The 12,446-nt window shown below is 32.6% G+C and overlaps 2 protein-coding genes and 1 long non-coding RNA gene across 4 annotated transcripts; all 3 read left to right on the forward strand.

Annotated features, from left to right (window-relative positions):
* Positions 1–354: 354 nt before the first annotated feature.
* LOC106315642 (afadin- and alpha-actinin-binding protein) lies at positions 355–3,220 on the forward strand. Of its 2 annotated transcripts, none has more exons than XM_013753439.1 (13): positions 355–522; positions 626–645; positions 712–826; positions 908–1,005; positions 1,528–1,714; positions 1,803–1,865; positions 1,959–2,033; positions 2,113–2,178; positions 2,255–2,332; positions 2,414–2,491; positions 2,600–2,677; positions 2,768–2,887; positions 2,973–3,220. In XM_013753439.1, exons 1-13 carry the CDS (start codon positions 490–492, stop codon positions 3,060–3,062), a joined length of 1,101 nt encoding a protein of 366 aa, XP_013608893.1. In that variant the 5' UTR covers positions 355–489; the 3' UTR covers positions 3,063–3,220. The 2 variants fall into 2 exon arrangements, with proteins under 2 accessions (XP_013608893.1, XP_013608892.1); XM_013753438.1 differs by having other exon boundaries at positions 626–634; positions 701–826.
* Positions 3,221–5,147: 1,927 nt separating this feature from the next.
* Positions 5,148–5,815, forward strand: LOC106317831. The gene is made up of 3 exons (XR_001265239.1): positions 5,148–5,188; positions 5,462–5,499; positions 5,735–5,815. It is a non-coding gene; the product is annotated as an uncharacterized LOC106317831 (long non-coding RNA).
* Positions 5,816–9,595: 3,780 nt separating this feature from the next.
* Positions 9,596–12,440, forward strand: LOC106314255 (probable receptor-like serine/threonine-protein kinase At5g57670; the record flags this gene model as incomplete). The annotated part of the gene is made up of 7 exons (XM_013752163.1): positions 9,596–9,917; positions 10,001–10,261; positions 10,426–10,583; positions 10,708–10,787; positions 10,887–11,022; positions 11,337–11,486; positions 12,300–12,440. Coding segments are annotated over exons 1-7 (1,122 nt in total), but the record flags the coding sequence as incomplete, so codon positions are not given.
* Positions 12,441–12,446: the final 6 nt, after the last annotated feature.

A 12,446-nucleotide genomic window follows, 5' to 3' on the forward strand; every position in this document is an offset into this window, starting at 1 on the left:
AAGAAACTGGAGTACACGGTGTTACTGGTCCCGGAGTAAAGAAGAAGAGATTGCTCGACACGACTCCAACTAACAAAACTATGCTGTAGTAGTCCAACGTGGCATCTCCCGCCCAATAATCCAGCAAGTTAGTTACCGAATATCGCACGTCATAGAGAGTAATGCAATAGACCAAAAGAAATTAATTCCAACCACTAATAAGACGACACGTAAGCAAACACCCGAAATCAGCCGCATCGCTAACTAATCACGTGAAGAAGCACGGAATAATTGAGTGCACCGTAACGTACACAAATAAAACAAATACAGATAAATAATATTTAATTTTAATCTCACGCTGTACACTTTCCCCAAGATAGATCTATCGGAGAGAGACACACATTCACTTCCCTTTTTTTTCGACTTCCAACTTTGTAATAGAGGTGAAAAAGCTGTTTTTGTCTCTTCCTACTCTTCCGGCGTCAACGGCGGATCCTTCGTGTGCCAACGATGTCATTCACTGCGCCGGAATTCGATCACAGAGTAACGACTTCCTCTCTCTCTCTTACTCACGAATCTCCGATTCTCTCTCTAAGGCTCATTGTGTTTGCTTCTTCTTCTTCTTCTTCTTCTTCTTCTTCTGCAGTTTGGTTTCAACACGATCGGGTGAGTTTTCTCCTATCGTTTCTAGGGGTTTTTGGTTCTTCGATTTGACTCTGTTTCAACGATCAGGGAGGAGCATAGTTTCGCCGATGTCGATAACCTGGAGCACTGTGTGAAGTACTTGAACCAGAGCTTAGTCACTTACGGATTCTCAGCCTCGCTCGACCTCTTCGCTACCGATCCTGTGCGTCTCTTTCTCTTTAATAATCTCTTTTTTTTTGTTTGGTTATGAATCTGATTCGAAAAGACTTGTTATTATGATTAGGTTTCGATCGCGAGGACTTGTAATTGCATATACGCTTTGATTCAGCAGAGGCAGCGTGATGTGGAGTTCAGAGAATCTACCAATGATCAGAGACAACGGTGACTCTTTTCTTGCTTTTTTTTTGAATCTTTATAATGTGCAATTAGTCAAGCTAGCTTCTTCTACATGTATATTGCTTGTATCCTAAGTCTATGGCTCTGAACGAGATGGATCGTTGTGTGATCTAGATCTTGCTAATCTTATGTATGTAGAAAAATCTTATCACTATTTTTGGGTTTAATGTATGTCTGTTTTGGAGTAAAATCCTTCTGTGGGGGAAAAAAGAAGACAAAATTTTCTGACACAAAAGATGCTAAAATGCTACATTTTGCTGATATGCCTTGTCTGAACGAGTTGGATTGTTGTGTGATCTAGATCATGTTATGTATATATAGAGTATCTTATTACTGTTTTTTTTTTTTTGGTTTTATGTTTGTTTAGAGTATAGTTTAAGTAAAATCCTTTTTGGGGACAAAAGAAGACAATTTTCTGACACAAAGTTACTGGAAAAGCTACCTTTGATATGTCTGTTTGAGAACATTTTTTTTTTGTTTTTAAAACTAGTTTCTTCTTTGCTTCAGACTTTTATCCGACATGGCGAGAGTGGAGGCGAAAGTTGAGAGGCTTGAGAATCAATTGCAATCCAAGGAGAGGGAGCTTGGTTCTGTCACAAGAACGGAAGCCAAAAACACAGCCGCTTTAAAGGCTCAGAACGAGAAGCTACAGAAAGAGAGAGATGAGTTTCAGCGGATGGTCATTGCTAACCAGGTTTTGATCAAATAGCTTAGTGTTTTGATCATGTTTTCAAACAACTTTTGAATGCTAATGCAATTTGAACATTTTTGGATTTTGGAAGCAAGTGAAGACTCAACAATTACATGAAACGAAGAAGAAAGAAAAAGAGTACATAAAGCTACAGGTATGCTTTGGGTTCACTCTTTTGTCTTTCAAGTGTGTGCAATATAGGTTGCGTCATACTAACTGAACATGGTGAACAATGATCGTGTTTCAGGAGAGGTTAAACCAAGTGTTGATGGAGAAAAAGAAAGAAACAAGATCAGGCATGGAGATTATGAATCTACTCCAGGTACTATTTGGGTTCTTGAAATGACTACTATCCAGTTTTCTGAGAGCAGCGGCGAAATAATCAACATTTTCGTGTACAGAAAGAAGGGAGACAACGTGGAACATGGACTGGGAAAAAAACTGATTCTGATTTCTACAAAAGGATTGTAATTACCATGACTATATTATAGCTTTATGTTGGATGAATGTTCTTATAAAATGGGTACAATATGATCTTGCTAGGTAGATGCATACGAGGCTAAAAATCAAGAACTAATGGCAGAGAACACTGACTTGAGAGCGCTATTGCGATCCACTCAGGTTATATTTCTTTTCTTTTTTTTTTTTGAAAAGAGAGAAACTTGATGATCCTATTATTAAAGATGATGGTCATTTTGACAGGGAGACATGCGTTCTTTCTTGAATGCTAATGGAAGAACGAGCTTAAACCCGTCTCAGTCTCCTTTAGGCGGGAAGACGGTACATAAAATTTCATTATAAGCTAAATCAAGATTCAATTTATAAACATTGCATACATATAACCAAAACATCAGTATCAACAAGGAAAAAATTATCTTTAATTGACAGGATGTTTTCGACCTACCTTTTCGTATGGCTCGAGGTCGGATAGAAGATAGTTTACGCTCGAAGATGGTTAGCATCAAGGTAACAGTGGTAACCTGAAGTTGACACTTCCGATCTATTTAATAGCGCTTCGTTTTTATCGTTACATGTTCTTTTGTTCGGTTAATGAAGGAACGTATGGGTCAGTTAGTAGACGCACAAAAAGAAGTAACAATTACTTCAGAAGCGTCAGAGAGGGAACTTGAACTCGAAGCACAACTCGTCGAGGCACGCAGTATTATTCAAGAACAGGTACTCTTATTAGATTTCTCAAATACTATGTATCTTCTAGAAACATTACAAAATTTTATAATCGTGTATTTTTTATTTTACGTAGGAATCTATAATGTCTAAGCATTTGCCAAAGACAGACCGGAGAAGAAACTCAGCTACTCCTTCACAGTCTCTCAGTGGACTTCGTGGCTGACTTAGATTGTGGACCTCTCTGTGCAAAATATATCAAATCTCTTAACAAGGAAATGTCTCTTGTCTTTTCTAATCAATTTACAGAAGAGTTTATATGAATTATTAATGGATGTGGATTCGTATTTGTAACATTGTACAGAAGAACATCTCGGTTGTTTATTTTTGGAGATAGTTACATAATAAGACACTTTTCTAATCAATAACAATTTGGTTACTTTCCGCCACCCATCCACTTTTGCTAACAAAGGTCTCTGAAAATCCAAAAAAAAAAAAGTCTTTGAAAATCTAAAGTGTGATCGGTTATCAATTAGAGTAAAATGGTGAGAAAATATGGTGAAAATGAGTGGGATAGAAAATAATAAAGTTGGAGTAAACTTTTTCATCTCATTAATAGTTGAGGTAAGATTTATTCTACTTTTAGGTTCTAACCAGTGATAATTAAAATATGAATATGAATGAGTAGAAAAAAAATAAACATGAACAAAATAAATGGAATAAAAATGAATATTTGTTTTTTTGTTTCATATCAATTTTGATAAAGAATGTTTTTTTTCTATAGTTCCTTAAAATTTAAGGAATGACAAGGAATCAAACGCATCGAAAATTTCATTTATGGAGAATTTTTGCCGCATTTGATTCCTCATAAATGGTGTAATTTTTAAGAAATAAGTAAGAATTGACTATTCTTTTTATTTTTTATGTCACCATTTGGAGCCTTACTGTTTTTCTCACTTTTTAGAGTAAAAGAGATAAATCATATTCCACTTGATTGGATGAAATTAGAGTAAATTGACTGAAATAATTTTCTACCCACTTTAATTTACTATAATTCTACCATACAGTAATGTAACTCTAATCAATTAGGAATTAGTTATATGCTAAACGATAACTACACTTCCCTAGTTCTAACTAGGCCTGGGCATAAAAACCGAGAATCAAAAATCAAATCGGAACCGAACCAAAAATCAAGCCTGAAAACGAACCGATGTTCAAAAATAACCGAACGGTTCCTATTTTTCTATAACCGCAACCGGACCGAACAGAACCGAACCGAGGACCGAATGGATACCCGAATATCCAGAATACAATTTATATATCTAGAAATATTAATTATATATAGTATTAAAATTATGCAATTCTTTCAAATTGTCTTTTTATTTTTTTATCACCAAAATAGCCCTAAAAAAATAAAAATACTAAAATAGCTCTTTTTATTTAAAAAAATTTAATATTTATCTTCTTATTTTTTTAAATTGAAAATAGCCCTCAACCGGGTTTCCAATGTGTTACTATATTCGAACCGGACCCGAGTAAACCCGAACCGACACCGAACCAAATTTTTATGATATCCGAATGATATTGAATTTGTGCTCCCAAAAATCCAAACCTTAATTGACCTCGAACTTAAACCGGCTGGACATCCGAACGCCCATGATCTATGCATCGTTTCTCATAAAGAAATGCATTGAAAATGGAGGGTGTAAAAAAGAATGTCCACCGGAAAAAATGGCAGCTATATGCATCGTTTCTCATAAAGAGACTTTAGTCCAAAATACCGAAGACGGCCCTGGATTTTTTATATACTAAAGTACAAGTCACTTGTCCACAAAAATGTTGACACATTGGGCATTGTTTTACAAAAAAAAAAAATTAGAAAAAGCTATCACGTAATTTCCAAAATTTGCAACTTCAAATATCTAAACTCCTATATTTTAACCACTTCAAACATTTTTTTCCTACATAACTTTTGATCTACGAATCTGTTTCACGTCATATATAAGTAATATAACTTCTCAAATCATGATATGACTTCAACCTGTTTCATCTTCTAATATATAATTTTCCGTAACTGATTTTTTTCTCTCTTCTTCTCCATCGTTTCATATTCTGTTTTTCCAGCTTTTCAGTATATATTAAGTTAATTAAAAAAAGCTTTTCAGTTTATAAACAAAAATCAGTACAGGTCTGTGACTACTCTATTCATATTCCTTTTTCTATTCTGTTCAAATTAATATCATTTGATTGGTTTAACATGATTCAGATAGAAGATGTAACTTGAGTATTCTGTTGTTTCAGAGCTTAATTCTTCAAAAAGACAGGGAAACAAGAGCAATGTTTGCAAATCAGGTAAAAATAAGTTAAGGCTTATCTTTAGGAATGTATATACTTCAATCAAAAATTTCTAATCTTTAGAAGTTTTGCATGTTTTCGTGATGCTTCTATATAGAAAAGGAGTGAACACGTGATTAGTGGATCATTAACACAAGTATTATGCAGAATGTGAAGAGCAAATAAAAACAAAAACAAAAACAAAAAGATAAAGCTAAAAATCTAGGAATTAACCATACGGAAAACAAGAAGATATTAGAGATTCAATTATGTTTCCCACCTTTTTTGTAGGCACTAATAGCAAAAAGAAATGTCCTCCCATAGATAAGGTAATCAATCATGCAAACTTTACAGTTTCATCCTTGCTTTCTTTTTTCATAACTTCGATTTAAATTCGTAAACTCTTTAATTTGTATTCCCTACATGCATTGATCTTCATTATATCTTATGTTTTTCTTTAGTTTACATTTTGTTCAATGTTATTATCAAGATTCGTCCCGCCAAGTCCTTTCAGTTACCATTGCTACCTTTTCTTATATTGTTCATCATATTTCTGTGCAACAGCTGAAATGAACTACGATGCAATACAACATATGAGGCCTCAAAAAAGATGTTTGTTTTAACCATTGGCTCAAAAAAGATGTGACAGAAACAAAGTCAGAGGGACTCATTTCAAAGTTGGTGCACAATGGTGTCAGATAGTCAAAAAACGATGTGCATACAAGTGAGTGAATTCTTCTAACACAACAATATACTAGAGAATCCACATCATTTTACTGGATCAGATTATAACAACAGTATATCAGGTAGGGAAATTTTTTTGAGGATCTCATCAGTTACCTCAATGGATCTTCGACCAATTTTATTGTACATATTAGAGTTTCATAAGATATGCATATTAATTTTTGTGGCCGTATACGAGACAGAACACTATTTAAAACTATAAAGCAAAGGCTTTAACTGCTAGGATTTTGTTTTTGGTGTAGTGTGGTGTTTGTAAATTCTCCTCCTAACCCATAGGCGCGAGTTCAATTCTCCCTCAACCTGTATTTTTGATCCGAGTCTAAACGGGTACCCAAACCCCTAGTATCGTGGCTGATATATATGGTTATGGTTTGTAAAGCACTTAAACAGGTATTTTTGGTGTAGTGTGGTGTTTTCTTTAGACAGTATATAGACTCGGATCGGCACTGAAAATATTTGATCCGAGTCTAAACGGGTACCCAAACGCCTAGACTTAATAAGAACCTAAGCCTTTCAAACTTAAAGAAAACTTCTTGTAAGACTTCGCTTGATTCGTCTGAAAAGTAAAACAAAAAAATATATATTGTATTTTTAAGAATGTTCTGAGATACGATAGCTAAATAAGTCTTTCATATATATATTTTTTTTTTTGGTTGTAAGTCTTTCATAATTTATGGAATGATATTAATGACATCAAAATAAATATTATATGTAAACCAATTTGAAATAACAAAAAAGCTTAGCTACCATTAAAATGTAAGGTTGTTGTCACTGTCTGATATAAACGAATCGTGGTCTCTCAATGGATACTGGCGGGACTTGGGGCTCGTAAAGACAAGTAAAACGTCTCCCTCTTGATGGCTGCGTGTACATGTAACAGTCTAACAGATGTACTCCTCAATCTGATATTTAATATTATGATCATCGACCGACGGTATCCTTTTTCTTAAATATATGTGAATTTGTAAGAAAGAGTTTTGGTCGTATATATATAGAAGTTTCACTGAAAAATAATCACAAGTTTTATTTCAATTTCTTGTCATCTCTATATATCAGTTCCACTTCAAATCTTTTATAAACGAGAACTAAAGCCTATTTTCTTTTGCTTGATGCTAATTAAGAGCCTGAAACTGACTGAGAATTAATTTGGGGTAATTGGAACATGATTTTTTGTGGAATTTGATGATTCTAATAGTTGAAAGAATTTTACCAGTTAACAAGATTTAACAAATTTTGTCAAATATTTTTTTTTTTGAAACACAATTTTTTTTTTTTGTCAAATATTTTTACATGAATTTTCATTACTTGTGTATAGAATTCTATTGATTGTTATAAACTTTTAAAGTAAGAAATTGATGGTGGTAGCAGAAAGGGAATGAAAATCATTTCAATTACTTCGTTCTCAACAAATTATGGTAAGAGCCAGATTTTTTGAGTTTTTCAAAAATTTTATGTAACTTCAAATACGTTATGATGACATGTTTTTTTTTTCAAATACTAATAAAGAATACGTTATGATGACATGTTTTTTTTTTCTTATACATCTCATATAGTTTTATATCTTTTGTTTATTATTAACAAATATATATATATATATATACTATACTATTAGTGGTTGTTTAGTAGTTTATGCTCATTTAGTTTTATATAGTTTGTTATTTGTTTTGGTTTGAGTCGTACATGTAAAATTACAGAAAATAACTGAAATTGTGTTTATCGTTTATGTTAAAGCTGTGATTTGTATTATTTTATTATTCAATTTTGTGTGGTTTTATATGTGAGTGTATTTTACTATATAGGTTTCAAAAAATTTATGTGTATAGATGACATTCTCAAAATTGAGTTTTAGGAGTAAAAACAAAGAAAATTTACATTCCAATAACAATAGATTTTAATAAAATCTTACAATTAATGAAAAGTAAAAAATTTCAGTAACAAAAAAGTTTGAGCGGAATTTAAAAGTCTCACACCCCAATAACAATGGATTTTCTTCGGATTTTAAAAATTCATAAACCAATAACAACGCAATCTCAAAATTTGATAATCTCTCTACAATTATTCTACCAATAACTGTTAGCTATTTGTGAATTCATAGTTTACGAAACTAATATTTATTTGAGGATGAATTATTCTCATTTGTATTTATATTAGTTTAGAAATATTATTCATATACTTCCATTTCTGTAATAAATTATATATCTTGTAACTTATTTTGTCATGAGGGTTATGAATAACACCCATGACAATTATCTCAGTAAACATAAGTAAACACGTTCCCTTCACAGACATAAATAATTACTTGCTATCAATCTGTCATCACCGATTTATCACTTTGTTTCATATTGAAATCTTCAAATCCAATACATTGACTTTTATTAAAACTCCTTATGAAAAAGACATCTCGAAATATAACTAAGTTAAATTAAAATAAGTTAAATTAAAATATTATAGACACAATCGATCACTAATAATGTACTTTTGTCGATTTGTTTATCGTTATATCAATTTAGTTAACAACCCTTTAAAACTAAACATTATCACAGTTGGCGTTAAGTAAACTGTTCCATTCACAGAGATCAATCTTGTCCAAGTTAGTGCCATGCGTCTTCTTCTAGATGTTTTCGAGTTGATGTGAGGCCGTAATATTAGCTATACAAAAATTAAGAAGCCAATTAATGTAATATCTAAACAAGCCAATAAACTTTAGACACTGAAATAATGAGGTAGTGAAGACAATCAGAAAAAGATGAAACATTCAGTTGAACTGAACATGTTTTGCTTCTTCACTTGTTCTGGTAGTTAGATCAATATATATATTAGTATTATAAATTAAAAACGCGTGACTAAAAAGGTTCTAATTGCAATATAGCCCAATTTTTTTTTTTTTTTTTTTTTTTGTCAAACCCCAATTTTCTTTCTTATATCTCTGAAATAATATATAATCTTGAAAAATAACTAAAAAGCTAAAGCTATACTTCAAAATGGAAAAGATTGACGAGAAATTGATCTTATTGCTTTGTGGTATACCAGATTTGAAGAAATAGATTTATAATCTTCAAATGAACTCAAGAGGGTTGGCCTTGTGTTCATTAATTTTATTTGATATACGTATGCTTAAGTCTGAATTAGCGGGTCCTCTTTTTTTATGATAAGTTGTGTTTTAATCCAATGACATAGATAAGTAATTATTGAAAAAAACTCAGAGTTATTTCCTAGTTGTACTCTTGTTTTAATAGTTTAGATCGTAGTATTGATTCTTTAGGATTGAGACTAACATATAACTGACGAGTGTTAGGCCAGAAGAGCTTAAGATATGGACTACCTAACAATAGTTTCACTTAATTAAGCAAAATATGTTAGGCTTGACTTATTACAATTTAATTTGAAAAGTTTAAAGAAGTAAAAAAAATGAGAAAATGAAAAACAAAGTAAAATTGAGAACATGGACATCCTCCAGCAGAGCTACCTGCCTTGTGAGATAAATAAAAAAAGCATTAAAGTCTCACCCATATAAAGTTTGCTTCATCTTTTTCTACACTTCATTACCACCAAAACGCAAATCACCAAACGCTAAACGCAGAAACTCAGTTTTCGGTTACTTAATTATCTGTGGACGCCCTCACCGTAAACCTTCACCAACCCAAATTTAATTCTTCTGTGTTTTTATTCACAAACTACATAAAGACAGAGAGATAATAATAACTTTCTCTTCTCTGTCCCTTCCTCTTCCTCTTCCTCCTCCTTTTTCTTCCCTCTGTGATTCATTAGTTGCGTAAAACCTCGAGTTTCTTCTGTTCCATTAACACAATGAAGTACATTCGAAGCAACAGCCTGAAACGTCTCTTCTCTTTCAAACGACGCAGTTTCGACTCCGACTCTGAAAACTCAACTCCACATGCCAAATGCGTGGAGGGTTTTCAAGAAGCAGAGCAGTTTCAAAGACCCAAGTGGAAATGTTTCTCCTTTGAAGAAATCTACGACGCAACCAACGGTTTCAGCTCAGGTTCTGTCTCCAAATTCAAGAAACTTTGATTCTCTCTCTATAATGTCTTACTTTCACTAAAAGAGTGTTTTGTTCTTCTGCAGATAACTTGGTAGGAAGAGGTGGATTTGCAGAGGTGTACAAAGGGATTTTGAGTAAAAGTGGTGAAGAAATTGCTGTGAAGAGGATAACGAGAGGAGGGAGAGAAGATGAGAGGAGAGAGAAAGAGTTTCTAATGGAGATTGGAACAATAGGACATGTCTCACATCCTAATGTCTTGTCTCTTCTTGGTTGTTGTATTGACAATGGTCTCTATCTTGTTTTCATCTTCTCTTCAAGAGGCTCTGTTGCTTCTCTCCTTCATGGTACATATAACCCACAAACCTTAGAACTTGAACTTTTATGAACATTTGATGCTTTTCTTGAACATGGTTTCAGCAAATTTTGCTTAAAAATTGATGCTTTCATTATGTTATTTGGTGTTTTTGTTTTGCTTTGAAGTCTGTTTTTTATAATAATGTTTATGTAGATTTGAATCAAGCACCATTGGAGTGGGAGACAAGGTATAAAATTGCAATTGGGACAGCAAAAGGGCTTCATTATTTACACAAAGGTTGTCAGAGAAGGATCATCCACAGAGACATTAAATCCTCCAATGTTCTCTTAACCCAAGATTTTGAACCACAGGTACCCTGTTTATTTTCTTTCTCTTCGATCTTAATTTCCTAACTGTTTCACTGTTAAATATATTTTTTATTTTATTATTTAATAATTGTATTCAAAGAAAAAATAATTGTCTTTGTATTTTTAGATATCTGATTTTGGGTTGGCAAAATGGCTGCCTTCTCAATGGTCTCACCATTCCATTGCTCCAATCGAAGGCACATTTGGGTATTTTTGTACTCAAATGTTATTTCCATATTTAAACTATATAACAAACTGCATGTGTTTCCTTTAAACATATTGATTGATCATTTTGAATAAAAACAGGCACTTAGCTCCAGAGTACTATACGCATGGGATTGTGGATGAGAAGACTGATGTATTTGCCTTTGGAGTGTTCTTGCTTGAACTCATTTCTGGTAAAAAACCTGTTGATGCATCCCACCAAAGCCTACACAGCTGGGTAAATCCAATTTAACCCGAATTTATTTACTATTTACTGGTATTTATTTACTATTAACAACTTTTTTTCATATTTTTAAGGTGTGATTGGTAAAGGTCGTAGAAGCTCTTTATAGCTTTTCCACTCACTTCTTTATAATACTTTTACCAATCAGAACTGTATGAAATTAAAAAAAAACTTAGATGAAGTAAGTTATTTTTACATAAAAAGATTTTTTTTAGATCAAGAGCCAAACGGACCCTTGGCCATATATTTTTCCATCTAGTTACATAGAAATGAATTCATAGTGTAATTACATATTAATATTGTAACAGGCGAAAACGATAATAAAAGATGGAGAGATTGAGAAGTTGATGGATCCAAGGATCGGTGAAAACTTTGATATCCAACAGCTTCATCGCATAGCTTTCGCTGCGTCTCTCTGCATCCGATCATCGTCTCCATGTCGGCCTTCCATGATCGAGGTATTTTAGTTTATTTGGCATTTTTTACATATTTGGCTGTTCCTTTTTCTTCTAGCTAGGATGCTTATTTGTTTTTTTATTCCGTTCATTTTAATAATTGAAAACCTACTTTGGGCAACAGAAGAGTAATATGTATTATTATTATGAATTTTTGAAAAGCTAAAGTAATTTTTATGATTGGTTCATAATGAGACGTAGTATCGTGTCAATATGTTACTCAACGATTCGCTTTTCAGTTAGATAATTGGCTGCGTGACTAAAAAGTATCTTTGTTGTTCATTATGTGAACTAAAAAAACTACAAATCTTGAAAAATGTAAAGAAAATAATCATAATTTTAGTACCACATATAACATTCACATTTATTTTGTGTTCATATAAAGCTGTTTTTTTTAATTTATTGTATAAGATATAGGAACCTCTTTTTAAGTTTAATATAAAGAAGAGTAGTATTATATATGAATAAGCTCCTTTACCGACACCTAATCTCAATCACAGTCGCATACAAAACAAAACAAGCACTATATTTTCTCTTTTTGGGTCCAAACAATATGTTTTCTAAAACCAGATTTTGATAGGGTTATTGAATAAAGAAAAGTCATGTCATATAAAGAGGCTCCTTTACCGACACTTAATTTTGATCAATAGTACAAAGAAACTATTAAACCAGATTTTCTAGATCAAACACACATAATCACAGCATCATTACAAGATTGGTACTAAGATATGTTATTTTCTTGGTTAAACATCTAAGATATGTTATGAATCTTTCCTTTAGAATGAACTTTGTGTTTTTGAATTTGTGGCACATTAGGTATTAGAAGTACTACAAGGAGAAGATATAGAGAAGGAAAAATGGAAAATGGAAGAGGAAGAAGAAGTGAAGGAAGAGTTTTGGGGATACGAAGATCTTGAGGATTGTGAATGTGATTCTTCAATCTCACTTTCCCCCCCCCCCCCC

Source organism: Brassica oleracea, chromosome C9, assembly GCF_000695525.1.
Source record: "Brassica oleracea var. oleracea cultivar TO1000 chromosome C9, BOL, whole genome shotgun sequence".
Taxonomy (NCBI): domain Eukaryota; kingdom Viridiplantae; phylum Streptophyta; class Magnoliopsida; order Brassicales; family Brassicaceae; genus Brassica; species Brassica oleracea.

Excerpts from the sequence above, each read along its gene's own strand:
- LOC106315642 (XM_013753439.1), top strand. The coding sequence starts at position 490 with ATGTCATTCACTGCGCCGGAATTCGATCACAGA. Across the intron at positions 523-625 it reads CGCCGGAATTCGATCACAGA|TTTGGTTTCAACACGATCGG; the intron begins GTAACGACTTCC and ends CTTCTTCTGCAG. Across the intron at positions 2,492-2,599 it reads CTCCTTTAGGCGGGAAGACG|GATGTTTTCGACCTACCTTT; the intron begins GTACATAAAATT and ends TTTAATTGACAG.